The sequence below is a fragment of the Neopsephotus bourkii genome, unplaced genomic scaffold (assembly GCF_033783945.1).
Source record: "Neopsephotus bourkii isolate Nb327-2 ecotype Australia unplaced genomic scaffold, CSIRO-AGI_Nbou_v1 NB_730, whole genome shotgun sequence".
Taxonomy (NCBI): Eukaryota; Metazoa; Chordata; class Aves; order Psittaciformes; family Psittacidae; genus Neopsephotus; species Neopsephotus bourkii.
Window position 1 is genome coordinate 3,162,868 of NW_026901228.1, and position 27,884 is coordinate 3,190,751.

The 27,884-nt window shown below is 35.8% G+C and overlaps 1 protein-coding gene across 8 annotated transcripts in view; it reads left to right on the plus strand.

Moving 5' to 3' along the window:
- The window catches only part of LOC133212676 (rho GTPase-activating protein 15-like), a 185,076-nt gene that overhangs the window by 142,431 nt on the left and 14,761 nt on the right, over window positions 1–27,884 (plus strand). The window contains exon 7 of one of the 8 annotated variants that reach the window (XM_061354363.1): window positions 4,008–4,193. The exons of the other annotated variants lie outside the window; for them this stretch is intronic. Coding sequence (XP_061210347.1) covers window positions 4,008–4,178 — 171 coding nt within the window. The 3' untranslated portion in view covers window positions 4,179–4,193. Of the gene's footprint in view, window positions 1–4,007; window positions 4,194–27,884 lie in introns of those variants that run through there. 8 annotated transcript variants of the gene reach the window in all.

Sequence of the window (27,884 nt, forward strand, 5' to 3'; positions counted from 1 at the left end):
TTTTCTTTTTTTTTTTTTTTTTAATTGTACGATGCTGTTGAATTTTTTTTAAAGGATGCATATAGTCAGGGCTGGGAGAGAAAAATATTTTTTCTGAGCAAAGCCCTGAATTAAACTGGATTTATTTAAAATAAACAATTGTATGGAATTTTAGCTAACAGTGTGATGATGATTAAATTAATTAATTATTTAATTTTCATACTGAATTAATATTAACTGTATTATTATATATTGAAAGATATCTAATATGTAATGATAAGGATGATGTTCATGCACAGAGAAAATAACAGTTGCTTATAATAATCACAGCATGACTTGCCTTTCTAAATATTTAATCTATTCTAAATCAAGACAGTGATCCTCAAAAATCTATAATTTCAAAAATATTTAGTAAACAGCCAAATTGTGGTCAATTTCAGTAAAGGGTATGCCATCTGTTTAATGTAAATATCACGGAAAAGGGAATGTCATATACAAAAGATTTACAGAAATATAGTGAGCGTACACAAACCTTACTTTGTGTATATGTGTGTGTGTGTGTGTGTGTGTATGTGGTATATAGCATTTAATTTATTTTTACCCTAAACATTAATGTGAACGTGGTCCTACTAGATGAGCCTTTGCACCAGGGTGTAACAAAGTATTTAACCATGGACTTAATTTAAAGCATACGCATCATCGTATTAAATTTTAAGAGATTAAGCTCTTGCAAAGCATTTTATTAATAAAATAGAATATAACTCATAAATCATGTATGAGTTCTATGAAACTTATCTATCATAACATTTAAAGATGTGAAGTAATTTTAAAAAGGAATAGATAATTACATAATCCATTTTTGTCGGAACACAGTTAAACTTATATTCTGATCAAGCATAAAACATGCTTAATTTATGTAAACACCATACCCTTAACTCTGACCATTGGTCACTTGGGATTTTCAATGTATTTGTTTCTTTGTCCAGAAAACTGTGTTATTCTAAAGGATATTGCTATTTGGAAACAACAGTTAATGGATTAACCAAGTGACAGTTAAAATCACCTACATTTAAAAACGTTATTTATTTGTGAAGAATAATAGAGAAATATATAGCATTGCTCATTTGCAGTACATTAAAAGTGTATATGTCCATTCTCTTCTGTCAGAGACCAATCACTGTGTGCCAGTAATGGGTGAATACATAATGTTAACTTAATTGAAATTCCTTCTGAAAGATTTGTGCATATGAAATTGCACTGATACAGGATAAGGTTTATTTTTAGGTCAGAATTAAGACTATTCTGTTCAATAAGACAACATGCATATATTTTATATGGAATAAGAGTAAAGGTCCAGATTCTCAGCTGCTGTAAATTGGTATAATATGTGTTTTCTGTGAGATTTATGAATGTCCTTAATATTAATTTCCTTGCCTTTAAGCACTTAGGTTTGTTAGTGATGCAATAAACAATGGCATTATTTCACTTAGCTCCTTAACTGATTTACAAAATGAAATACTTTAGACTTCAGAATTTTGCAAGTTGTCCTTTTTCCAGGGCCAGAGCTGCCGGCTCTGGCCCTGGTGAGGAGCTGCAGAGCTTCGGGCCCACAACCAAGCCTTCTGTGTGTGTGTCCTTCTTAAGATTTTTTTTTTTTTTTAATGCATGAGGGAAGAATTAAATTAGGTTATTAAATGTGATGAAGAAAAGAAAATTTTATTCCTTACTTGCCTTATTGCTGTGAATAATTAAATTTAAATTAATAAGATTATTTGCAAGAGTAAGAAGGGTGTGATTTGGACTTCAGATTCACTTAGGTTGTTGATGATAAATTTGCTTGTCTGTTGTTGGGACTTTTCTGATATCTATCATAGCTAATTTTGCTAGTACCTGATTTGATTTCAAAGGCAGTAGGTTAGTACATTTAAATGGCTTCCTATCATTAATTTATCTCTGCCCTTGTGCATTCAGGTAGTTCCCCTTCATCCACAGGGAACTGCTCACAAGTATGGGGCCAAAATTTGGCCATGTTTTGATGTGATTGTTGCTTTCAAATCAGGCTTTTAAGTATATTGTAATAAAGATTTTCTCATTACAAACAGCATCCTTCAGAGCCCTGCCTGTCCAGAGCATTGTTAAACTATAGGCAATCACCTATTCTACAGTGATTTAATTTCCTTCAGTGTGTCTTTTTCATCCCCTGGGAAATGTGCAGTGTGCCTCTTTCTGCTGTATTGCCCCAGCTTGCTTTGTGAACAGTGAGGCAAAGAATTCTTTTTCTTTTTTTTTTTATTTTTTTATTTTTATCAGTTTCTACCTCTGCTGTCAGTAAATTACCCATGCCATCTCTTAGAGAACCTTCTGTCTTCCTCGCTGACCTCTTGGACTATATATTCTTGTAAAATGTCATTTTATTTATCTTTATCATCTTGTGCAATCTTTGTTTTATTCTCCACCTTTGCTTTTCTTATCATTTTTTTACACTCTCAACTTCATCTTGTAATCTTTCCATTCCCCTCTGTATCTGATATTACATACCTCATACACCTCCCTTGATCATTCCACACATGCTTGTTCAGACTAATTGGCCTTTTTAACTACTGCTCTATTTGCTCCTGGATGGGCAGCACACATGCTCTTGTTGAGATGTTGATTTACATTTGGAAGATTTTGAATTTGCTATTTGTTTCCTTTTCTTTCATTTTCTTTGGCTCAGTCTTTTAAAATTTCCAATGCCAGGAGTGAATTTATTTTATATCACTAATTCTGCTTATTTTAGACAAATGGGGTGCTCTACTTAGCGTTTCCAGATTTTGTATCTTTCTTAATATGCCCTATTTTTTCTCAGAAATGAAATTCAAATACTAATTCCTCCTTCACTTGTAAGATAGCTAAAAGAAAATTGTGTCTGTTGTTTTCTTTGACTCAGAAAACCATAGGGAATGTGTTTCTTCTTTTTTTCCAAAGCTCTCTTTTGCAGATATTCACTGTCACTTGGCAATGGACAGTGATGGGGATGCTGGGTATGCACATCCCCCCTGTACCAGTCTGTTAGACCTCTCCTCTGCAGCATGGCCCTGGTACAAGAGACTTTCTGAATGACAGGGGTCCCAGGGTTCCTTAGGAGTTTGCAGTTATTTGAAAAAACATGAGTAAATTAGGAAAAGTAACTTTGAAGTGAAAAATGCCCTAACAGAGACGTGTTAGGCTGCTTATGTTATGTTAATATGGCAGTATCTGTGTTAGAGATTTTTCTAGTCAAAAATACAAATATTTTTTTTTAAATTACCTGTGCTCCTCTAAATGTCTCTTTGGAGCCCCCAGAATCTTGTAGTATTGCTGTGATGTTTTGCAGGTTCCCATTGCTGCTTTATCCTGCACAACATTTTCATAAACACATAGTAGCAAAGTGTTCCACCGGCAGACATCTGAGTTTGGGTTTAGCCACTGCTCTTCCATATCTTCTTTCTTTTTTCTTGGTTAAAAAAAAAAAAAATACTGCAAATATTTAAAAAGTTTCCAGGAAAAAAAAAAAACAACAACAAAACAACAGCAGGGAAGGTTAATATATTTGTTATGATTTGTTGTCTTCTCCATCTTTTTAGGAACATGGGCTTAATGGCCTTTATTTCCCTGTTAGTCTTTTGTGTTCAGGAAACCAGGAATTATTACGAAAATTTTCAGTACCTCTGTTTGCCAGTATTTCACTTTAGCTTCAAAACAGAGTTAAGTTGTTCATTTCTTTTTCATTCTAACCTTGTATTCACCAGTAGTCATTAAAGGTTTCTGATCTCACAGTGCCTTTAATAAACAGTGATTATTAGAAAATATCTACCTGAAACCGAAATTCTTCCATTTCTTCTCTCCTTGAATAAAAATAATTTCTCTGTCATACTTACAGAATCCCTTGTTGCATAAATTAAAAAAGTTGAAAGGTTAAAATTGACTTGGTGCCAAGTTATTGCATTAGACACAGACTTCATTTATTTATTTATCTGTTATTTTTATGTTTTTAAACACTTTGGCAGGATTTCCATATTGTGATTCTTGCATGCTGCACATTCAGACTGTCAGCCTTTGATTCCCCCCAAGGAGATGTAAGAAGAGGTTTCATTCCAGACTTGGAAGGTTTTATCTTATTGGGGTCTTTTTCTAAAAAGCTAGGGGAAAGTTTAGGAAGGATTTTTAAATTTGATTGACAAAGTAAATTCCTAAAATTAATATATAAGCACAGGACTCAATAAGCCAGGACACATGCTTCTTACAGAGAAGAAGTAGTTTTATATATTATTCACCAGTCTCCATGGTTTCTATGCCAGTCAGAGTTGGCTTACTTCCCATATATGTTATTAAATGTTTTACAGTTTAGCATGTGTACAAAAGGAGTAAATTATGTGATACATACAATTTAATCTACATATAGAATAATTTAAAGCATTTGAAGGATTATCACAGACTATGGATTACACAAACCAATCAGCATGCATGGATACAGAAATAGTATGGCATATTATGAATCTCTTCTCAACATCTGACCAACTTTCCTTAGTGTCTCCATTTCTAACCTATTGATTTTATTATTTTATTTTTCAGCAAAATTATTGGTATAACCAAGCTAGTTGGAAGATACTGTAGGCATTTGTTAGTAAAATTTTTTGTGTGGTTCAACCATAGGGAAGCAGAGGTCAATGAAGAGTGAAAGGTGAATAAAACCCAAACGTAGCAAGGTTTAGGCTAGGTGCATGTGTTGTTCCTTTTGTAAAATCAGAATAATAGAACATAAACCAGAAAATAATGATAATGTACAGGTGCCCCTGTTATCTTATTGATTTGCATGCTGAAATGACTGTTGTGTTACTGGCTATATGCTGGAGCAATTTAGCAGGTTGTCCTGCTTAATGCCACCCTCCACACATATAACCTATCTTCTTTGTTACTGCAGCACTCCTTGCAGTTTACACTATCCAGTGGGATTCAAAGTAGTCTCTAAATTAGTGTGTTCTCTAGTGGGTAACCTGCTCAGCATCTGGCACCTGTGGATGCAGCGAGAGTGAATGATGATTTTTTGTATATATGTTAGGTCTGGATTACATAAATTCAGTATAGTCTTAATTTAAGTAATGCTTGCAATAATATGCTTACAGTTTTGGAAAAGAATATACCGTGTTTCATCATTTAGGTTATTTCTTCTTCCTGGATACTAAGAAAAATTATAGGAAAAATAGCTCTGTAAGCAAATATGCATTATACATTTTAAATGTTCTTTATTGTGAACATTTTTCTGTGTTACAATACTAAGGAAAAAATTCTCAGTTTTTAAGTTAGAAATGTGTTTTTAACTAGTTTTATTACTAAAACCTAAATTTTACTTGGCCAGTGAAAAGTAGCATTCTTTAAAAATTATAAGTCAAAACCAGGGTTATGTACAGGAGAGATAATGAGGAAAAAATAATTAATTAATTGATGTGGGTAGTAGCTATGATCCTGTTTCTTTAGATTCTGATTATCACAGTGTGATATAAAAATACATACTTCAGTTAAGTCAGTCAGGTGAGCCAGAAGTTAAAAAACCCCACCATATGTATATTAGCACATTTACTTTGACTATTTTCCCATAGTATTCTTCTTCACTGAAACTAAGAATTTAAAATATTTTTAAATTTCCTGTATGGCTTCTGAGTGTAAATAATTATATTATTGAATTACTCATTACTATATTATTTTCATTCATTACGAATGAAACACATATGTAGATAAAATAATTTCAGTAAGTATGATCAGAGGTCCATTGTTGGTTGGGTAGCTCTATATTCTGAGGGTGGAGGTTCATATTTGTTATGTACCTGTTCCTTACAGGAGCTGCCTTAATGCTTCTGCTTTAGGAGTGTAGAAACATATTCTATCCTACATTTTGGCCACAATGATCAATCACTTTGTGATTGTCTCAATCCAGCAGCTATTCAGTGATTCAATAGAAGATGTGTTATTTCATTTATTTGGCATTACCATTGGCTAAAATTGTATTTATGATTAAATGTTTAGATCCTTTAAGATCTATAGCCTATAATTAATTTAAAAAACATTCTTTTTATTATCTTTTTATGGCAAATAATAAGTTTATTTCAAGGTTAGTAGACTTTTTCTTTAATCAGAGCCCTAAGGGGAAGAATATACATGAAGAACTAGTCTCTTTCATACCCAGATAATATCCTTTCCATTCCTTTCTCAATTACATCATCAGCCTTATAAGATAGGCCTTTAAAATGACCACCTTTTAATTTCCTTCTCTGAGTCTTTTAACTAAATTAGACAATCCCATTTTATTAAGCAAGAAATAAGTTTTGAATACTTGGAGCTTTGCAGCAACAAGGACATAAGCATCAAAAGTCTTGCTATTAGCATTGAACAAACTCTTCATTTGTGTGAAATTTGTCTATTAATAAGGTTGTTCAGAAACAATACTGATATAACTATAATTGAAAGTACTATTATTGTCATTTAAACAATTTATTTCTAAGATAAGTTCTCTAATGTTTCCTGGTAATACTGAATTACGGTAACATGTCATTTTAATTTGCTTGATCCATCTTCTTGATATCTACTTTTTAGCAGCTTTGTGGAAATGTCTGTTCCTTGAGTCAAGGTTTCACATAGGCTATTGATTTTCATTTGTAATTTGTATATAAGTTTAAAGTACTTTTCTCTAGATCTCAGAAATTTGGAATGGAATCCTCTAGCTTATCCAACCAAGAATCTCACATGTAGAAATGGAACATGAAATTCCATCTAAGTTTCTCTAACTTTTAGCTTCTTGGCTAAAAACACACATCCTGTTTGATAAGGGCACAATTGGAGTATGATGATGCAATCCTTATTAGAAATCTGATGCAAGGCGAATGTCTGAGACAATTAATCTCAGTCTTAAACAGAGCTTTCCAAAGGCCAGTTTTTCTCTACAGTTACTTTTACTTGCTAAACCAGCAATAGATGAATATCCAGTCGTATCTTCATCTCATTCAAGAAAGGAAGAACCCCGTTTGCAGTCAAGTGGGTTAATATAATCACTGGCATCATAAGACTACTTTAGTTAATTCACCAGCATCAACTTGTTGCTATTGAAGCTCAGTGTTTCATCTAATTTCTGCTCCTAGATGTTTTGGGAAAAGTCTTAAGATAAAGTGAAAATGCTGTATTTTTACTGCATGTTCTTTATTTTATATCCAAATTAATACAGTGACATTGTGCTGAAACATAGAGGAGTTATGTAGTACATTACGAATAGAAATAGGGAATAGTTTAGTTTTGGCAAGTTGACTTAAAAAATCCAGGGGCCAAATCATTAGTTCTGAATAATGCTGAAAGACAGAAAACTGTGACCAGTGTTTCCTCATGATTCCTACTGCCAAAAGTTAGTCGCTGTAGTCTGGTTATGTCACAGGTTCTGCTTTGCTGTATGGCAAGATGTAGTACAGTACCCTTTCTGTCATGTTCATATAATGGCAAAAGTTGTATCTGATGCTTGATCTTTGCCCAGGAGACCTAGATCAGGTCAGACAATAACAGATCAAAAAAAGTCTGAGCAGCAACTTTGTTGATTGTGCTCTTGTCCAAGGGTTTCTCTAAAACGTTAAACATACAGACTTCATGATGCTTGTAGGTGATCATCTCTAACCAGTGTCCTCCAGACAAGAAGGAAAAAGTGGAAGCAACCAATTCTTACTATGACAGTACTATGATTTTAGAACCTTTTCTTCTCCTACTCTGCTATGGAAGAAGAAAATGAGTATCAGAAGCAGTAATGTCTGTACTTAGGTATAGCTTGAAAGTAGAGTACATACAGAGGCTTTGGCTTACGCAGGCTGCAAATGTGGTAAGAAACTTTGCATAACTTGAAATCCAGAACTAATCAATTTACTTAGATTTTATAAAGAACAAGTTAGAAAGGCACAATGAATAAGCGTCCACAAATATCATGTTGTATTGATTTTAATCAAGGGAATTTTCTTCTATATTTAAAAAAAGTAATTTGGTATCTGTTCAGTGAATGTTATGTTTATCAAAAAATATTTTGTGGTTATTCTTGTCAGGTATCTCCATTAATGATTCCTATCTTACACTGCTTGTATCTTTCACGCAACCTGAAATGGAGGGTTTTTTTGTGTTTTGTGGTTTTTTTGTTCGTTTGGGGTGGGTTTCTTTAGTAAAAATAATAGGTGTCTGTATCAGTATTCCCAGAAAAACATTTCATGCACCATGAAACGGGGAGGTGTAAGCTCTTAAATATGTTAAAAAGTTTCAAAGTCCTTTCATTCCTCATTAGAAAAACCCCAAAAGAACAGACAGTGCCATGCCAAGAGGAAAGGAGGAGTGAAGACCAGTAACCCAAAAGACAGATATTTGTTTACAGACTTGAGCTGCAAAAGTGATTATGAAACCCTAGTTCACGTTGCATAAAGAAACCAGCGTGACCTAGAAATAAGCATCACAGAGATATGACACTCAGGTGTTGCTTAAATTGTAAGACACAGTTGCTGGGAGATCCATATGTAGCATGTGTAGATGAACACACGACAGACACAGGAACCCTTCTATGCTTTGAATTTAGCATGATCATATAGCAGAAGGACTATTAGTACTAAAACAAATGTTTTTTGTGTTTAAAGAATTAACTTTTCTTTTATCCTCTTTTTTTTTTTGGACATCATTATATCAAAACCAAGTGACTTGAGTCCCTCTTCATCATTCTCTTTATCACTCCATGTAGAGGCATTTGTAATCTAATTTCTGTAATGGAGGAAATAAAGGTATCATGCCCACCATGCTCTTCTGAGCATTTCATGGACAGAAGGAGCTTATGAGGAGATCAGGAAAACACAGAGAAAAGATACCTGCAGTGCTCTGTGTAGAGGGATGATACCCTCATGCTTTATTTACCTGGCATTATGTGAATAGAGCTCTTGTTCATCAGTCATAAGTGGTGCTGGCTACCTAACTTTAATGTAGTTTTCAACAGAATGACAAATATGCTAGTAAGATAGGCAGATGTTTTCTGCTAAAAGTGGACACAAACTCAGATATTATAGAAAAAAATAACATGCCCTCTTATTATAGCAGCAGTTTAAGGGAAGTCTGAATACATTTTCTTCAGCCTTCCTCCCATCTATATTCCTTTGTCTTTGTCACTTACTGGTTTCTATTAATTTGGCCTAATCCTGATTTTTCTGCATATAGTTAGTTTCTTGTCTGGCTCCCATTCCTATGCCACTCAGTGGTTACTTGTGTGGCAAACGAGCAAAAAAAAACTTGGCAGTTGTTGTTTGGGTTAATGGGGAAATATAAATCTCAAGTAATGCCAGTATGGATTTACTTCTCGTTCTTAATGGCACCAGCAGATGCTTGAGGAATCCTAGACTTCCTGAGTGCCTCCATTGTGCAGCTGGCATTACTTGGCTAGGTCCTGGTGGCGGGGACATATGCGTTGTGTATTTACACTTTGATTTACAGACACTGACCCTGGACAGGGATTGTTCCCACCCTTCTCACACGCAGTCCTCAGCACATCCCACCGTATCAGGTTTATTGTGTTTGCTCTTCCTTCTGCTCCCATGCAAGCACCTAGAGAGGATTTCAGTTTCAGTAAAACTCTCAACACCTCTCTCTGCTTGTTTAGAGCTTTTCCTCAAATATTTGGATTCTTGGACTCGTAGGAATAAATATGTGTAACATTTTCAGTGTGTGAGCCAAAGATCCTGAGATGGAACATTCTACCTCCTTGTAGTAATAGAGATAATATTGTGTGGATTATTTTCTCTCTCATCTCTACTGGTGTGACACCAGCAATGCAAACCACATCCTCAGTCGTGATAGATATTGCTGAATGTAAAATTAATGTTCAGAAAACATGCAGCATGTTATAGACAAATTTTAATGCACATTATCAGATGAAGCAAGAGGCAGAAGGAGCAAGTATTATGCAATGAGCTAGCACTCAAGTACCCTTCACAAATGCCCTGTGGTTTCTGCTGGACATAGATACTAGTTTGTAAATCTTTCAAATATTTTGATTTTCATGACAAGTCCTTTGTTTTGTACTTAAGATAGAAAACATCTTAGTACTTCACTTTTTCTTCACAGAGGAAATCACTAATATTTGCTTTAGGTGCTGACTGCTTTAGAGACTGGTAGGTTGGTTTTGTTTGGGTTTTTTTAGGAGTAGCCCTTAGTGGCACTAAATTTAACAACTAACAACCGCATGTGCCTCACACTTGATATGTCAGGCTATGGTGACAGCTTTCAGCAATTTGGAAAATCCCACAGGACCCAGAGGGGAGCTGGCTGCTGTCTTTTTTGTTTGCGTTTAGTTTTCTGCTTTGTCAGTTTGTTCTGTGCTTGCAAAAGGAAATCAAGAGATCCAGATTTAACCAAAATAAAGTAGTCTCACGTCCTCCCTGTCCTTTAAAATAATCTTCCCCATAGTAAGCCCATTAACTGTCAAGGATCTTAAAAAAAAAAAAAGTTTGAAAATTCAAAATTAGAAGAAAAGAAAGGAAGATATAGATATTCAGCACTGCTTGGAAGAAATGACTATAGTAATAGTTGTGCAGGGTTATTTTTCCCCCTCTTTTTAATTTACAGTGCTCAAGGCACCCTCCAAGGGCCTTGAGAGGGTGGTGTGATGCTCTTTACTCTTCTTACACATGTTCTTCAACAGCCATTTTACTACAATCAATCATTGAAAAATATTTTTTGTGATTCAGTCTAATGCTTGGAGGGAACTGCAGAGAGAAAAGGCTATTGGTACTTGAAAATATTAAACTGAGTACTCATGTGGGAAAGCTCAAAAAAGTAATGGATAGGCATGGATAGCTTTTTTCATATTTCTCTACACACAAAAAACCACAGAAAATGCAGTGTGAGATAGGTGTAAGAAACTTTCTTCTCTGTTGTCTACTGTCACCAGGATTTGTAAATAGTTAACACCAGTTACTGGTTAAAGGCCAAACCGTATGCATCTTGAACCCTTCTGTACACTGACCATAGAGTCATTGGTTAGGGTGAGACGTGCACTGACAATCTATAAAAGAGATTTTTTGGAGATTTTTTCTGAAGCTGTCAGTGGGGTAAAGAGATTTTTAACTACCTAAAATATGGGTCAAGGACCCAAACACATCACAAACCTTTCCTATTGAACATTGTTTTCATTATTTACATACTGAATTTATAATCCTGTGAATGCAAAGTCAAATATGAAGTTAAATATTAAGCAAAAAGGTGTTTATGTTGAAATTTGAGAAAACATATTGGCTTGATTCTTCAGTTTTTCCAGTTTTCCCATGTGCTTATATAAAATTGTCCAGAATATGGCATCACCTGTTGTTTTTTCCTGCAGGCCATCATGCATCAGTTAAGGGATGCTGAGAAAAACAGTCCTTTTCTCTCTTGTGTACAGAGTCTGTAGTCAGGAGACATCTCTTTAACCTGTTCTGCTGAGCCCTCGTATGCTTTCTTTTTTCTTTATCTTCTTACTGCTCACTTTATGGTTTAAATACAGTGATAATACAGGTCTCAGGAGGTTTCAACTTGAATAAGCTGTCTCTGATATTGCCAGCTAGGCTGATGAGGAAATCAATAGTATAATGCACACTGGATCTGGTGGGGGAAGTCAAACACAAAGTGTTGGTTCATCTCCAGGAAGTGGGAGACTGTGCAAGGAGTATACTGAGGACTAAAACACCCTGGGCTGGATGCCTTGGGTGACAGCTTCCAAGCAGAGGGAGCTGCCAAATGTAGGAGGTGAGGATGTTATGTGCATAATTTCTCCTTTTCCTTAACAGCTATGCACTTTCCTGCGCTAAAGCTGGAAGAATTGGTTTTCCTTTCTGCTGTAAGCAGACCTTTTGACGTAGATAAATCTACTAGAACTGGAAAAAAAAATTAAAAGGAAACAACAAAAAAAAAAACAACCAACAAACGCATGCAAATGGACTAAGTTACAATTGCACACCCCATCTGCTTCGTTCATTTTTAGAATAAGGTTTTCATACCTTGTACTTCTCTTTTTTCATTAGATGAAATAGCACTGCATTGTTGGCCATCTCAGTACCAGAGGCAAACTAAATAACTATCCTGAGCATATGGAAAGTAAAATTTAAGGAAACAAACCTTGTTCTTCCAGAAATATATTTCATCTGTCTAAGAAACAGAATACTGTAGCCCTGTATCACTACAGATCTAGAAACCCTGTGACCATGAATGGCCACAGTAGCACTGTTGTGATCTAATAAGGTTCAGTACCGTGCTGCAGCAATGGAAGATCGTAAGCATACAGGTGCAGGAAACAATCACCATAATTTAACTGGAGGAGGAGCACGTGTATTGAAAATGACCTGGGAATCCCAGATAATAGAGTTAAATATGAGCTCATGATGTGCTCATGCTGAGAAACCAGCACACCACATATTGAGCTAGATGCGGAAGAGAATGGGAGGTTATTATCCCCCCTACACAAGGTGGTGAAGCCAACCCAAGTGTGTGTTGCCCAGGTTGGGCTCCCCAGTCAAGTGGGGCATAAAGAAATTGGAGAAGGTTCAAAAGAAGCAACCAGACGCTTAGGGCACAAGCCCCAAAAGAGAAAAGTGAAAGAAAAAGTGCTTGACCAACCTTATGAAGAGCAGACCAAGGGCATTTGTGAAGACAGTTCAATGTCCTTTTCAGTAGTGGTAGGTTGAGCAGTTGCCACAGATTGCATCTTGAGAGGCTCAGAGGACATCAAGGAAATATTTTAGTAAGAGTACAACACCAGAATAGGGACCTCAAGTGGTTGGAGAATATCTGCCCTTGGTTTTCATGACTTGACTAGACAAAACCACAAGTGACCTGATCTAGCATTGGCAGTACTTCAACTTGAACTTGACGATTGGACAAGACCACTTCCAGTGTTCTCTTCTGAGTAACATTTAGGTAAATTTCTGTTAATTTCTGCAAGATTTGAGATAGGTGTTTTCTGATATAAAAGGAAAATATGTCTTTGGTTAATGTATGTTATCTTCTACACCCTCACAATAGAATCATAGAATCATAGAATAGTTATGGTTGGAAAGGACCTGAAGATCATCCAGTTCCAACCCCCCTGCCATGGGCAGGGACACCTCGCTCTAAACCATATTACCCAAGGCCTCGTCCAACCTGGCCTTGAACACTGCCAGGGATGGAGCATTCATAACCTCCCTGGACAACCTATTCCAGTGCCTCACCACCCTAACAGGAAAGAATTTCCTCCTTATATCCGATCTAAACTTCCCCTGTTATTTGGCTAGGAGTTTCCTCAATTTTGTCTTAAAATACTGTGGGAGAGGGAGAGAAAGGAGGTCAGTTATTAGTTTATACAATTAAATGATAGTTTAAACTATAAAGATTCAATTTTTTGATCAATACTTTGTAATTAAAAGAAATTTAACATTTTTTCAGGTTAACTATGTCTTGGCCACTGCCAGATGCAGCTGGTTTCATTTCTGCAAACCATCAATCATCTTTTACTGCTTGTTAATCATTTAACACACTTTGTATGTATTCTTTTAGACAAAATCAAGTTTTGCTTGAAATTCCTTAAGAAATACAGTTGTCACTGGAAAGGATCACATCTCTCCTTTTTCTACTTAGAGCGTAAATTGCATACTTACTGAGTAAAATCTGGTGAAGGGATTAAGAAAAGTAACAAAAGATTGATGGTGGGAATTATTGTCCTCTGTACTCCAGAAAAGTTCGGTGGATCAAGTCATAACATCTTTTAGCTGAATAAAATGTGCAGATGGGGAAATATGCACCACTGAATACAAGGAGCATGAATTCTTTGTATGATGTAGGTATATACTGGAAAGAGCTAGAGTGGATTATAGAGTGGGATTTAGGTTCTGAATTTAAGCATCAAACATCAAACAGTCTAGTGATTTTTTTATATAAAAGCAATCAAGTGTTACTTATCAGTAATCAAAATGTCTTTGGAGTTTTGAAAAAGGATATATAAACTTTCTGCAACACACTTTTCAAGCAAGGGTTTGGAATGTCTGATTGCTACATATTATCCATATCTAAGTAGGATTTGTGTCAATGATTCCCATGCCACTGAAGAATGGATTTCCATTGAGTTTTCCACTGTAGAAATCATGAGTCTGAACTCTGGTATTATTTTTGTTTTGAGATAAAATCAACTGTGTGTTTATATGATACCTTCTGGGTATCATATAATACTCATAATCTGGGGCGTGTTCAAAAATCAGTAGCTGAGAAACACCCTATCGTTCTTTTAATTTTGACAGCCAGAGCCAACTAGTACAGCAGGCTTGCTCAGCTAATAAAAAAAAAAAAACAGTTTTGGCTTGGGGAGTATAAAGGTCTTTATGCAAATATTGATTTTCATTTCTATATCTGTGTCTTACATATATGCAGAGTTTTTCACTGAGTATCTCTATTAATAATAACAAAAATTCTGTGAGAAAAAAATTAATTGATGGAATTTGGAGACCCTGCATTTATCTTGACAGTGCAACATGGGCATTCTATTTTCTGTGTACTTGTTCGTTTTATGTTAAACTAAATCTTGTTCACAGGGCAGTTCATATTTTAGCATTAAAATAGTTTCCTTAAAACACACATGTTGCAATTCACCCTATCAGTGAGGAGGCGATTAAAAAATATCTGTAGAAACACTGAGCTATCAGTATGTAGGGGGTGCAACATCTGTGTGTTGACATGTGAAGAATCTTTAAAGCTAAGCAAGGTGAAATTAATTGCATTCAAATTTAATTTTTCTTTATCATATGAAAGATTGTAACTTAATGCAAGTATTTTTTTCCCCATAAAGTTTCATATTAATACAAGCCTCAGAAAACTATCTGACACTTATAAACAAAGTGGTAATAAACAGCTCTCCAGGTAATTTTTTTCCTGTGCAGCTGATATTTATTTCATAAATAAAGTGAAAGGAAGGACAATCTTCTGAATTTTTTCATGCACAAGAGCAATATTTGTGCCTGATGCACTGTCCTGGGATCAGCTGTAACAGTTATTTTTCTTCTTCTTAGTAGCTGGTGCAGTGCTGCCTTTTCGACTTTAGTCTGAGAACAATGTTGATAACATCTCAATGATAATACATGTGGCTGTGGGATTCTGAGTTACCAGCAGCACTTAAACCATGACATGCAGTTAAGTAAGCTCAAGGACTGTTACACAAGCGCTATCACAGATTCTGTGATTACTCAGTTTGTTTTCTGGTTTTAGGTCAGGTACACCAAGATGAATAGTGTAGGGAAATAAGCTTCTCTTCTTTAGCTGAAGTAGAGCCAGATAACTAACTGTCATCCATAACAATGAAAATTATGGCTTTAATTCACTGTGTATCTCGAGGAAAACAGGCATCTTCTGATAGACCATGTATTGCCATATTTCCAGTGCCTGAAAGGTAAATGAGAATTTTAGTGTTCAGACATCCATAGTAACCAGGAGTCCAAGAAATTCAGTAGATTTAGCTGCCGGAAGGCAATTCACATTGGAAAACTACCAAGAGAAACAAAAGGGAATCAGCAATACTGTGATAATATTTCCTACCTTTCTTTCTCTTAGAATTCTTAAAATTATTAGATTTTAAGTTGTTTTTGCAGGTGATTAGAAGTCTTAATCTTCTGATTGCAATGAAACAACAGCTGGTTTCCATTGGAAAAGTGTCAATATGGTGAAATCATTACCACACTCTTAATAGAGAGTTTAAAGTGGTGAATAAAGCTCTTGGGGCTGAAGTTGGTTTCTCTGAGTCAGAATATAGACCTGTTTATAATGCTCTGAAGGTGAAGCTTGTATTGCCTTAATCTTTTCTAGGCTTGCTTGGTGAATAAATTGAAGTTGTTATGCTTAAGCTTCCCACTTTAGGACCTTTCTCTAAAAAAAGGACATTGCAGTTTGACTTCAGTTAAAGACTTGTCGTTTTTCCCTTTTTCAAACATGGAAGTATGGTGCATATCTTTCCAAAAATCAACATGCTGTGTCTGTTTTTCTCCATCAAAATTTTCTTTGTAAATCATGCTAACTGCACCGTTTGAGTTTCTGTTTAATTGTTCTTTTTAGATAAACACGTTTTACTGTGTCTGAGTGTATTACTAACAAGCCACAGGTCTGCACCAGATGGGCAGGTGAAAAAGTGATTATGAGGTGTGTGATGATGGCTCTGTATCCATAATACATTCATCCCGAGGTTCACTCATGCATCTGTTATGTATGTTGTTTTTCTTTTTTACTAGTACCCTTAGAGATATTTAAGCAGGTGATTCTGTACAACTAAAAGATGACAAAAGAGAAAAAAGTGAACAAGGGGTCTTTAAGGTGGCACGGCAAAGACAGTGAGACATGCATATTGCTGGTATATGCCCCTCAGTAGCTCATATAAGATTCAGATGAATATAACAGTGTAATAATTTTCATTAGCAGGTTTTGGATTGATACTTGCTTGCATATTAATGCTGATTACTGAGTCTTGAATTTATCAGCGTGTAGCTGATCTAGCTGGTGCTGAATCAAGGAAGGAAAGAGGTGGGAAGCACGACCTTTCTTTCTCTCCAGTTTGCAAAAAGACTCAGAGGGCTGGCAAGCCCACACCCGATCCAGGTGTTTCAATTCCCCAAATATTCATCTGTGCCTAAACTTTCAAATGTCAGGAGTCTGGAGAGGAGATTTTAATGCAATGCTTCACTCAAAGCAGGCATAGCTCAAGTTTAAAAAAAAAAAAATTACTGAGTTTTAAGGTGTTTTAATTGAGTCTCTGCTAAAAGCAGCTTCATGTAAGGTTGCTTCTTTATTTCCCTGCATCAGTTTTTCATTTGTTTTTATAAACCAACTTTGCTGAAGCTTTAGTGGTGCCTTTGTTTAGTACCAATCGCAAAGAAGATTTCATGCAATTGAGAGATTTTCATTTAAAAACATGGAGATTACACATGCAAATTCTTTACTGAAAATGAGGAAAAGCAGTAAGGTATCCTTGGTTAACTTTTTAGTTATTTAAAAGTAGCTTGTTGGAGATTGAATATTTCTATGTTTCACTAGAGCTTTTAAATATAAAAGAGATATGAGACTATATCTGACACCATCAGGCATATTATATTAAAATTTATGAACAACTTCATCAAAAACCACTTTCCTTCTCCTGCATAGAGACAGATTTGTTCTGACATAAACGTTACATGGCTGGTTGCAGCCACAGATTAATGCGAAGACCCTGGCGGTTCCTTTTAGACGTTATTTTATGAAATAATACCTGTCAGCTGCTGCCTGATCCCAGAAAAGGGGGCAGGTTTTCCAGGTCATCCTGCCATCTGTCAGCTAAAGCTCATCTGTCCCTCCACATTACCACCTGATCTGTGCTAACAGGCCTCACAGGGAGCCCTGCTTCATTGGCCCGGTGGGAGCCCGGCAAAGAGACTGTGCGAGGACATCACCTGTGATTCCCAGATTTAATTATCACTGAAGTGATGAAGATGTGCACACAGATTGAAATGCTTTTGAATAAATGCATGGCTCCTCCAGATAGGATTTTTTCTAAGCCCCCCCCCCTTTCTTTTCCTTTCTTCTTTTAGTTTCTGTTTTCCCCCTCTTCTTTCTTTCTTCCTCCCCAAGTCCCCCTTCTCTCAGTTCACTTTACCCCTCCCAACAAAAAACTTGTCTAGGTTTTCTGACATGCATTGTGCTAACACGTGTGTATGCACATGCATGTGCGTATATGTCTCTAAAACTGGAATTGCAGTGTTTAATAATCAAATTAAATATAAATGCTGCTGGAATAGTTGTTCATGCAGTCTCAGGAAAAAAAATTACCTCTGTTTTGTGTGCACAAACATGATTATTTTCTGAAAAGGCTCCTTATTATCAAATTCTAAATCTGCATTGATTATTGCTAGATGGGGAAATCAGGCTACATTGTAATTCCAGCTTCTTACCTCTAGTCCAAGGTGCAGCCTGAATTGTCAGGTATCTGGAGTCCCCTACCAAAAGATAATGGAGATAATGGCAGGGTTCACAGCAGGGCTGGACTGGCTGCAGAGGGACAGGAGGGAAGGAAGGCATGGAAACCCTGCGGAAATGCCAGCAGCTGCAGTCACCCTCCTTCCCCCCTCAATCAATAACGTGGCACAAAAGTTATTACAGGTCTGGGCCTTTTTTGACTTCAAAGCTGCTTAGGCAGTATGTGGCACTAATTCCCTCCTGTACAAAAATGTAGTTGATAATCACCAGGCTGAGGGGAGGATTGAAGGCTAGAACAGCAGATTTCCTCAGAGATTACAGCCTAAAACCTAGTTTCTTGGGATAAAATGGGATAATTAACTGTAGTGAAATATGTTACCTTTGTTGGTTCATACCCGTCTGATACTTGGGTGAGGTACAATTGCAGAGAAACGTTTATGCTGTTATGCCATGCCACAGCTTTCCTCAGTGTAGATGCGATCCTTAACATATATATCTTTTTCATGCTGGTGATGGGGTCTTGTCAGGAGATAATTTAGGCAGCAGTGGCTGCTAACTGAGACCCTGGAAGAGTCGGTGCAAAGATCTGCTGTCAGAGCTCAGGCCTGCGAGGCATCACGTGCTTTATTTATATCTTGCACTGCCACTGTCTGCGGATGGGTCAACTCATTTAATTCAGAGCTCACCCCTCTGTCGCCATGTGCTGATGGGGACCACATTGAGCATTGCGGCTCTGCAGAGGAACTGCTCACCCCTCCAGCATCTGGGGTCCACAGAATTAAGGAATTACATCACACTGATAGCATCTGTGATAGGAATTTGTTACAATTTAATCAGAGGAGGCACTGAAGGGGTGAGACATGCAGGTCCCTAAGAGGTGGTGACAGCCCCGGATTTCCCGTATGACTTGGCCATGCCACCACGTGACATCATGACACAGCCTTACACCTCCACCCCCATTTCCCCCATGCAGGTGGGTAATAGTTATACTCACAATTGTATTGCTGTGCAAAAAGTTAGCTAGATTTTTTAACACAGCCTTGAATAAGAAAAAAATGTGCTTTCTCAGAGTTACAGTCCAAAAGAGACAGTTTCTTTCCCTCTCCTCAAAATGTGCTTTGTAACCACAGCTTTTCATTACTCTAGTTTGGGAGGTTGCCTGTTATTCTCTGAAGGATGGTGTAGACATTTATGAGGCTGCCATTTTTGTTCTAATCCTAAAGTAAAGTTCACATACCACCACAGCAAACGCACTGCCCAGATCTCCAGATGTCCTTGTGTCAAACAGATACCAGACACAATATCCAATTAATGTATTTTTGTTATAATGGTTATTTTATATCTCAATGGTTTTCTATTGAAAAACAACTGGTTTACTTACAAACTTTTCATTTAAAATTTAATTACTTCAAAAAAGAAACAACCTGGAAAATGGTTTACTGCATGCAATTAAATTAGTACAGAAAAATTTAGGAATAGAAAAAAATACAATGTGCTTTTAATCTGGAAACTTCAAAGAAAAGGTTTTATCAGTGGCCATTATAAGTACAGAAAAACTGGTTTTTGGTGTACTTATGAATAAAGCTTAGCATAAAACCAGCATGTCTGGTAGTCTCATTTGCTCACATCTCAAAACTGCCGTACTTCATTTTCTGTTAGTACAAACCAAATAACAGAATATTAAGTGTCATTTGAGGTTATAATTAAAGTTCTCTGACATCTGCCTTTTTTCTATTAGCCACGGCTACCAGATGTCCATGTCATGGGAACTGAAAATTATTAGTCTAATCATGTTTTTAATAAAAAGTAACAGAAACTTGTATTTTTTAAAGTCACTGAATGCGAGCTTGCCAGACCAAAAGGGATTGTAGGGCTGCTTCCCTTTATTTTTGTTCTTGTCTGATCTTTTAATGTTATTGTTTGTTTTATTGGTGCAGTGCTATTTTTCTGTACATTATTCAGCCAGTACAACCCTCTTGGCAGGATGATCTGAAATATATATATATATTTCTGTTAAATTGATACCTGCCTTTATTTTGATCTGCTATGACTATACTGCTTGTTCCTTTACCTGTATATTGATCTGTTTTATTTTATAGGATAACTATACTAAAAGCACTGTTGGTTTTGATTGTCTTTTTTTTCTGCTCACATGCTGGTCTGTTCTTGCCATATTGATTTGGCTTTTTGCACATTGCTTTGCTTCTACTAACAATAGTACACATTCACAAGATTAATGATCATGGCATCATATAGAGTACAGTATACTGGCTTGTTAAATAATTCCCATCTTACTAATTTTCTACTTATATGTAGTCCTGACCTATTTTTACTGTGCCACTTTGAAAATTGTCTTTGTTTATCCAAAGCTGGCTGTCCTCCTTTGCTATAAGCGTCCCGAGTTTCCTGTAGCTTTATTTTTAATACCTTCTTTTTTGGTTTCCCCTTCTCTCGTGTCCTTCAGATTCTTTTTTCTACTTTTTTTTTTTTTTTGTACTTTTACTATGCTTTAAAACTTGTGAAGATGCTCAATTTTAGTGCTATGAGGTAATCTGCTTAACCCTACGTTCTCAACTTTTCTTCTTCCTCTTTGTTCTGACACCTGAGAATGATGGTATCTTGATCTAAGACTTTCCTTGGATTTTTATTCTGTTCTAATTCCTTCTTTGAATGTTGTTATTGGCACAGGCTGAGAAACCTGGATGCTGGGGCTCCATGTTTTTATTCATTGTTGTATATGTTATGCATTATGTTATGTCATTAGAATGTGCCACTGTTTAATTGGTCTTGGGGAGGATGAAGAGTTGTGTTTGGAGAGGTCTGCAGCACATCTGGTTTTCAGCCCTGGGAAGGGAATAAAAAGGGAACTTTCAAAGGGAGATGGACAAAGGGAAAGCTACAAGAACCTCTTTCTTCTGGGAGGGGACTGAGGATGCAACACGGTGCTTGAAACCACATCTTCTGCTGAACATTTGGTGGCAGCAGGAACTAAATTGCTCTTAAATTTCTTTGCAAGTGGTGTCTTCAGTGTTATTATCTGGTATATGAACAGTTGATTTTATAAGCAGTTGTAGATGTGATCCATCCTTTCATAACAATGTTTTTGTGATTAATATTTATTTTTCATGTTTTAATTTCTCTCACAAAATTTTTTGTTAATCAGAAATCATAGCCATATTGGAGTGGTGAAAAGCTGAACTTTAAATTAATGTAGAGAACTAGTATTTGTTTGGAGATCAGACTTTCCTCACATATTTCCAAACAAAGCCTGATGGTTGCCTACACAGAATCATAGGTATTGTTCTGACTCAAGCCTGTTTTATTAATTATTTGTGTGGCCTGATAGGTTTCATTCCCACCTCAATTCCCCCAGGGAATAATATAACATAACACCTAGTATTAAAATAACCAAGTTAGCCAAGTTAGAGGCACAGCTCAGTAGGGCAAAACCTACTTTGCAAGTATAGCAGATAGCTTGACTGACAGCGTAGAAATTTGGGATGTGCATGATCCACTCAGTTCGTGGGACATGATGTGGAAAGGAAGTCTAGGTTGCTGACCTTTTTTTTTTTTTTTTCCCCTGGTTCACAAAAATGCAAAATAGCAAATCTAATAAGTTAGTTTTTATGGGTAGTTTGGCCATGAAGCAAACTTTTCTGAAATATGTAATCAAAAGTGACATCACACTCAACACTATCCTTTTTTAAATTTAAACTACCCTGCCTTGCATAATCAATTACTTACAGAAAATTTTAAAGCCCTTAACATTCTGAAATGGTTTCTGGCATTTAATTATATAAGATTTTTGACCTGGCTAGGCAGATAATGTTAACACAGCTTTAATACTAAACAAGGCTGAACATGTGTGTGCTTGACTTTTATTAAACTCCTACTGAAGAAACAGATTAATTGGAGGCTGATTCATTGGTGAACAGGCGTTAAAGACAGAAGGACCTTCTCACATTTTGTTCTGTTACCCAGGCTTATGCCATCTCAGGTTGGCAAGGAGATCCCAACTGTAGTGTTTTGAAATGTAACTGAAAGAAATTTTAGAATAACAGGTGCAAAAAAAAAAATTATCCCTTCACAAAAAAAAACAAAAAACAGAAAAACACAGAAAACAAGCCCTCTACACACACGCACACACACAAAAAAAAGGAAAAGAAGTGAGCTATTTTCAAAATGCTGATCTGATTCCTTCCTATTCTCTCTTGCCAAATGACCACCTGACACCTCACTGACACAGGTATTGCCCAGATAGATTTTCATTAGTGATATTAAAAGTGTAAATGGGATCATGGGAACCAGCATCTGTTTCAGTGATTTCCTACATGATGATTATTATTTCTCACCCCCTTTTAGAAAAATTTTTAAGAAGATGTGTACTAGCTGTGATTGATTAAGCCACTTCAGATTGAGCTCAAAGTAAATTGAGCAAGTCCTTCTTAAAGCTCTTATTTAACAGTGCTTTACATTCATCTGTAAAATCAGAGCATTGCCTGTGAGCATCCTCAGAATAGCCCACTTCCCACAAGGTAGCAGAGGTTAAAAATAAAATGGCAAGAAATCTGTGGCAAAGCACATGTGAGATTAGCGGGGTGAACGTACTGGAGTGGAGAGCTGTTTTCTTCTAAGCTCCTCGTTCTGTCACACAACCCCCAGTCTGGAAATCTAACACTGGCACTTTTGTACAGATCGGTTTGTTAGCGATTTCAGATTTTAATTCAGCACCCTCACTTGATTATTACTGACATCTCTTTTCTGTAATACTAGGAGTGAGAGAACGTGCATAAACAGATTTTTTCATGAGGTAGGTGGTGGGCAATTTTGAAATCAGAACCTGAAACTAGAGAGAAATGTGCTTGCTTTCAAGGTGTTTTTCTGGAACTAAAAAAGGAGATGTAAGCTGGGGGATTCAGTTGCACTCTTCTGTAGCTCCAGGTGGAATGCTGCCGATTTCTGGGTGTTTGTGAAAAGCGGGAGACTCTCTTGGCTTTATATGGTTCTTGTGTGAAAGTGGGAGAAACGAAATTATTTTGACAATTACCCATTGAGCTTTCCACTTCATTCAAATCTGCAGCGCAACGCTAAAGTTGGTGAGTGGGTGTGCAAGGGAGAAGCAAAAAAACAAAAACACATACTATAAAAGCAGGCTAAACGTTTGCACTGCCTCTGCCAATTAAAATCTCTGCATTTATTAAAGTTCTACAATTTAAAATCATATATTCCTCTGTCTTCATTACTCCTGAACATTAAAGACACTGGTAAAAAGCAACCTCTGATGCAAATTACTTGGAGTTAAATACATTTCATGGCTTAATTTATGATTTGGTCTATTACATTTTATGAATGTTTATTTTACCCTTACGACCCGAAATTGTAGAAATTAAATGCCATAATAAAATTGTGAGCTGAATTGCATTCTCTCACAGGTTTATATATACACTTATGCTTATTATTGTGCAGCAATAGCAAAAAAAAATATATTTGAGCAGTTATTATTACAGCTGTTTCCAGGATTTAGGGTAAAATACCCTCTTTTTATGCATTAGTTATTAGTTCATTATAACTGGCATTCTACAGGTAAGTATATCAAACCCAACATTGAATGTGCTTAGACATTAAGAAAAAAAAAATATAGAAGGAATGTGCTTAAAACAAGGATCTTATCTAAGATTATAGCTCAGCATATTTTCTGTCTTTCTAAATATAATTTATGAACTGATTTTTCAGCTGTTTGTATTAGGTAACTGAGCTGGATTACAAAACTTTAATATAAAATACAATACATTCATAGGCAGTTTAGAAAAGGTATCTCAATGTCTCTATATCATAATAAACTTTTTTAATATTTGCCTTGCAACAACTGATTTCTGATATTATTTTCTTGTGCAGTAGAGCTAAATCACAATAGCTGAAAGGTAAACTTTTTTGTGTTTCAATATTCCCAGCCTGGTAAAAGTGTTCTGCTTGCTACATGATTTTATACATATCAAGATTAGTTTCTTCTAAAATTGCCAGTGCCAGCTGCATTCAGTTTCCCGTATTCTATAGCATTTTGTTACCGATCTCCTCAGTTTAGTGAAAGGATTTTAAAAATCAAATTAGTCACAAAAATCTTCAATATTAAAATCTGTTTATATGTTTCCCATATATTTTAAATATTTTACATAAATCCATTTGCCTTTCTCAGTCAAGTAGTTGTACTAATATCATTATTCTCTTAGCCTTCTCCTACATCAACAATAACCATTTTATTTTCTTCTTTGGTGCTCAGCAATTACAATTTAGATAACTGACAATCATTAAATTGTCTATAGCAGTGGCTAGTATATGTGTGCCTATATATTTTGCAGACATGTAGGCATAAACGTATACCTATAGCTTATATTTAGAAAAAAAATATTCCACTGCACTGTATTTTGACTTTGGTAGTACAACATATATTATGCATAATCTGAAGAATCTTATTCAATCATAAACTCTATTACTACTGCACCAGAAAGTAGTAATTCCTACAATCCTGAAGTCCTTACAAAATCTTGCTTTGAACCTGTGTGCATTTAAATTCTTCAGATGACATAATTTTAGTCTGGGAATATGACATACGGCCACTAATCCAGGATTAATTGAGCACTTATGTGCAGTACAAAACATTCTTTATATATTGACAAATATTTCTAAAAAATGGATTGGTATTTTTGCTGTTAATTGTTTCATTACTGACCTTTACCTCTGCAGACATATGCAGTTTTCGGTTTTTTGGGTGAGACTTTCAAAATATTTTTTTTTTAAGTGTCCAATGCTTAGTGTTAACAGTGACATTTTTACAGTCTATTCAGAAGCATATATTTCAGTCTTTTGTACCTCATTTTTTTTTCCTATTTATTTAAAACAACTTAGTATGGAAAATCTTGCAGATTTAAGTGACAGTGATGATGTACAATATGCATAAAATGAGCCTGTCCCTACCCATGGTGTGTATTGCTAGGGACTCCATTGCAATATTTACAGTTAAACTAAACTTTTTCAAATGAAGCAAAATTGCATTTGTTTTGCAGATTTGCTCATCATTAAATGTGAAACATTTCACATTTGTCTTTTTGAGTAATTGGCTTTTTAAAATGATAAGGTGCTCTGAACACTTGTTATGTGGATAGGTCTGACGTTGTATCCCAGAAATCCATATGCCATACAGACAGAACAGAAGAAAGATATTCACAAGCATGTCACAGATTGGACTGAAGCAAGCCAAAAACCAAAGTGCCATGGCATTAACAATAGCACCAGATTTACTGTCACGATTGCAATCTGTGCTGTATCATAGACAGAAGGAGAACTTTTGATAGGTAACACCTCAGTGTTTTTTAAATCTTTTTGGCAAATTATCATTTTCATTATATTTTTGCCTGCCATATAATATTATTATAATGGTATTAAGTCACACACACACACGCACGAAGTTTATTAACCCTCAACAAAAGGGCTGATTTATCCCCTGGTCTAACTGTTCGTCAACAAAGATATTTTACTTAAGCTTAACACACATTAAAGGTGAATCATCCACAAAAGTAGCAGGGATTTTTCAAAAATGTATTAAGTTCATAAAAACTTAGTTAATAAAGTCTTAATTAGTAAAATCTTAGCTGATATAGTTGAATAAGATACAGAGGGAAACAATGCACACCATGTAAATCTCAACAGCTCAAAAGTTTCCAAAGTTTGAAGACAGTAAAGAAGCAGGATTAGGGTGAAATAATTTTTTTCTGGGGTTCAATCATGACTGACTTCATTTTCATTGCAAGTATGTAGATGTTTCTTTTTGACCATAAAATTATACATTTTCTTCTAGTGTAAAAAAAAAAAAAAAGCAAAAAACCTGCATGGAGCAGATTTGGCAATACTATAATTCATGTTGAGCTCTGGTAAGTGCTGAAAAAGATTTACAAACTCACAGCTTGACACTGAGCCCACATGTTGGGTAGAATGGAGAAAAATCTCTAGAAATACTAAATAGAGCTTTCTGGCAGCACAGAGAGAAACATCAGTCAATTGTTTTTCTTAATTGAAAGCCACCTTGGGACCTTGTTGAAAATAATGTATCTGCCTATCTTTTCTGCAGTTTAAATTACCTGGCTGGGGGAGTTGTCCTGGGGCTTCAATATTCACAATAGGCTTTTTAGTGCAAGAAAAACACTAAAATTTTAACTTTATGTGAATTACAGATTTGAAACACAGTTCATGTAGGTAGGAAATGGGAATTGCAAGAGCACAGACAAACCTACCTAAACATGGGTCTGGGTGTTGCTACTTTCTTTGCACTGGAAAGTAGAGATTTTTATAATTTTGGAGCATCTTCTTCTGCAAGTCTTCATAGTGGATATCACCCTTGTCTGAAATCATTGGGACTATGCATATGAGAAACGGTTGCTTGCATAATTTTAGCTCTCTACGCTGTACTTAAGCTATATTGGCAGAGCAGTTGGTGCTTGATATTCTTTGAAACATTTTAAAGTTTACAGTGGTGCTGCTGCTGTGTTTTGCACTTGCTGCCATAAAATACCATGTTGCCATGAAATGTTGTGGGAGCTTCATTTAAATACCATGAGCTGTGCTTTCCTGCCTGAAGCCTGATGAAAATCAAGAATTACTTAAAATTTTGTTTGAAACAAAGAGTAGTAAATTTTCAACAACTTTCTTTACCTCCAGTTTCAAGAAGTTTGGCTAGTCATATGCTGCTTTAGGTTCACTCCAGCTTGAGTGTAGCATCTAAACATATCTCCAGTCTCCACTTGTACTGATGTAGACATTTCTACAGATGAATCATCATCAGCAACAGCTCTTGCTTTCCTGGTCTTTACATGCAATGCCACTGCTTAAGAACTGCAGAGTGGTCTGTGTAGCTAGGAAACACATGTAAAGGGGTAAAGATATAAAAGGTGAGCAATTTTTTATAGTGGTGATGTTGCCATTAGTGGCAGCACATGTTCTCACCCGTTTCTCCCCCCCAGGTGAGAAGCTTTGTGCACGTGTTTGATATTTGTGCTCAAACGTAGGGCTACTGCTATTTTCCACTCTGGGAAGGGCAAAGATAATCCCTGGATAAACCTAATTATAACTTTCCCTACCTGCTTGCAATACCTTTACTGTCTCACTGATCTTCACTACCAGAATCAATAATTTGTTGAACAAGTTTTCCATTTACTCATTAACCCACTTAAAGCCTATAATGAGCTCTGTATACACCCAAATGTATTTTTTTCAAGTGCATGTGTAGATTTAAGGGCATTGTTTCCTTGAAAAATGGAAATCAGAGCTTTTTTCTCTCATAAATGATAGTCCTTAATAAGATATGGATTCAGAGAAAAGTTCTAAGTTTATTTAATTTTACTGTATTTTTGTCCTTACATACTGCATTTGGGATCTTTAAAATGAAGATAAATAAGACTTTTAAACCTGTATCAAATTCAATGTCTTAGAAGTTTTTTCTCAAGCCCTGTCATCATCTTATAGTAGTCAGTGAATTAACAGCTTCAATTAGGAAATGAAAGGTGTTTATTTATTAAATAACAGATTTTTTTGTTCAACTTTATCAGACACTGCTCAATTTATATTGTATTAATATAAAATAAATAATGAAATTTATTACTTTAGCAATGTAAATAAAGAGAAAGGCAATAAGATTAAAATGGGTACAATTCACGCTCTCTGCGACAGCTCAGAGGACTCTAGAAGAAAAGTAACCCGCTCACTGAAAAATCAGAAACTGCGATTGCTATTTAACACTGCAGCTTTTCACAGTAGCACAGCACAAAGTTATTTAGCACAGGTGTTTCTGTAAGTCTGATATATTGGGAAAATTCACAAGGTTCTCCTCCTCTCTTGCTCGTGTCGGCTGTGAA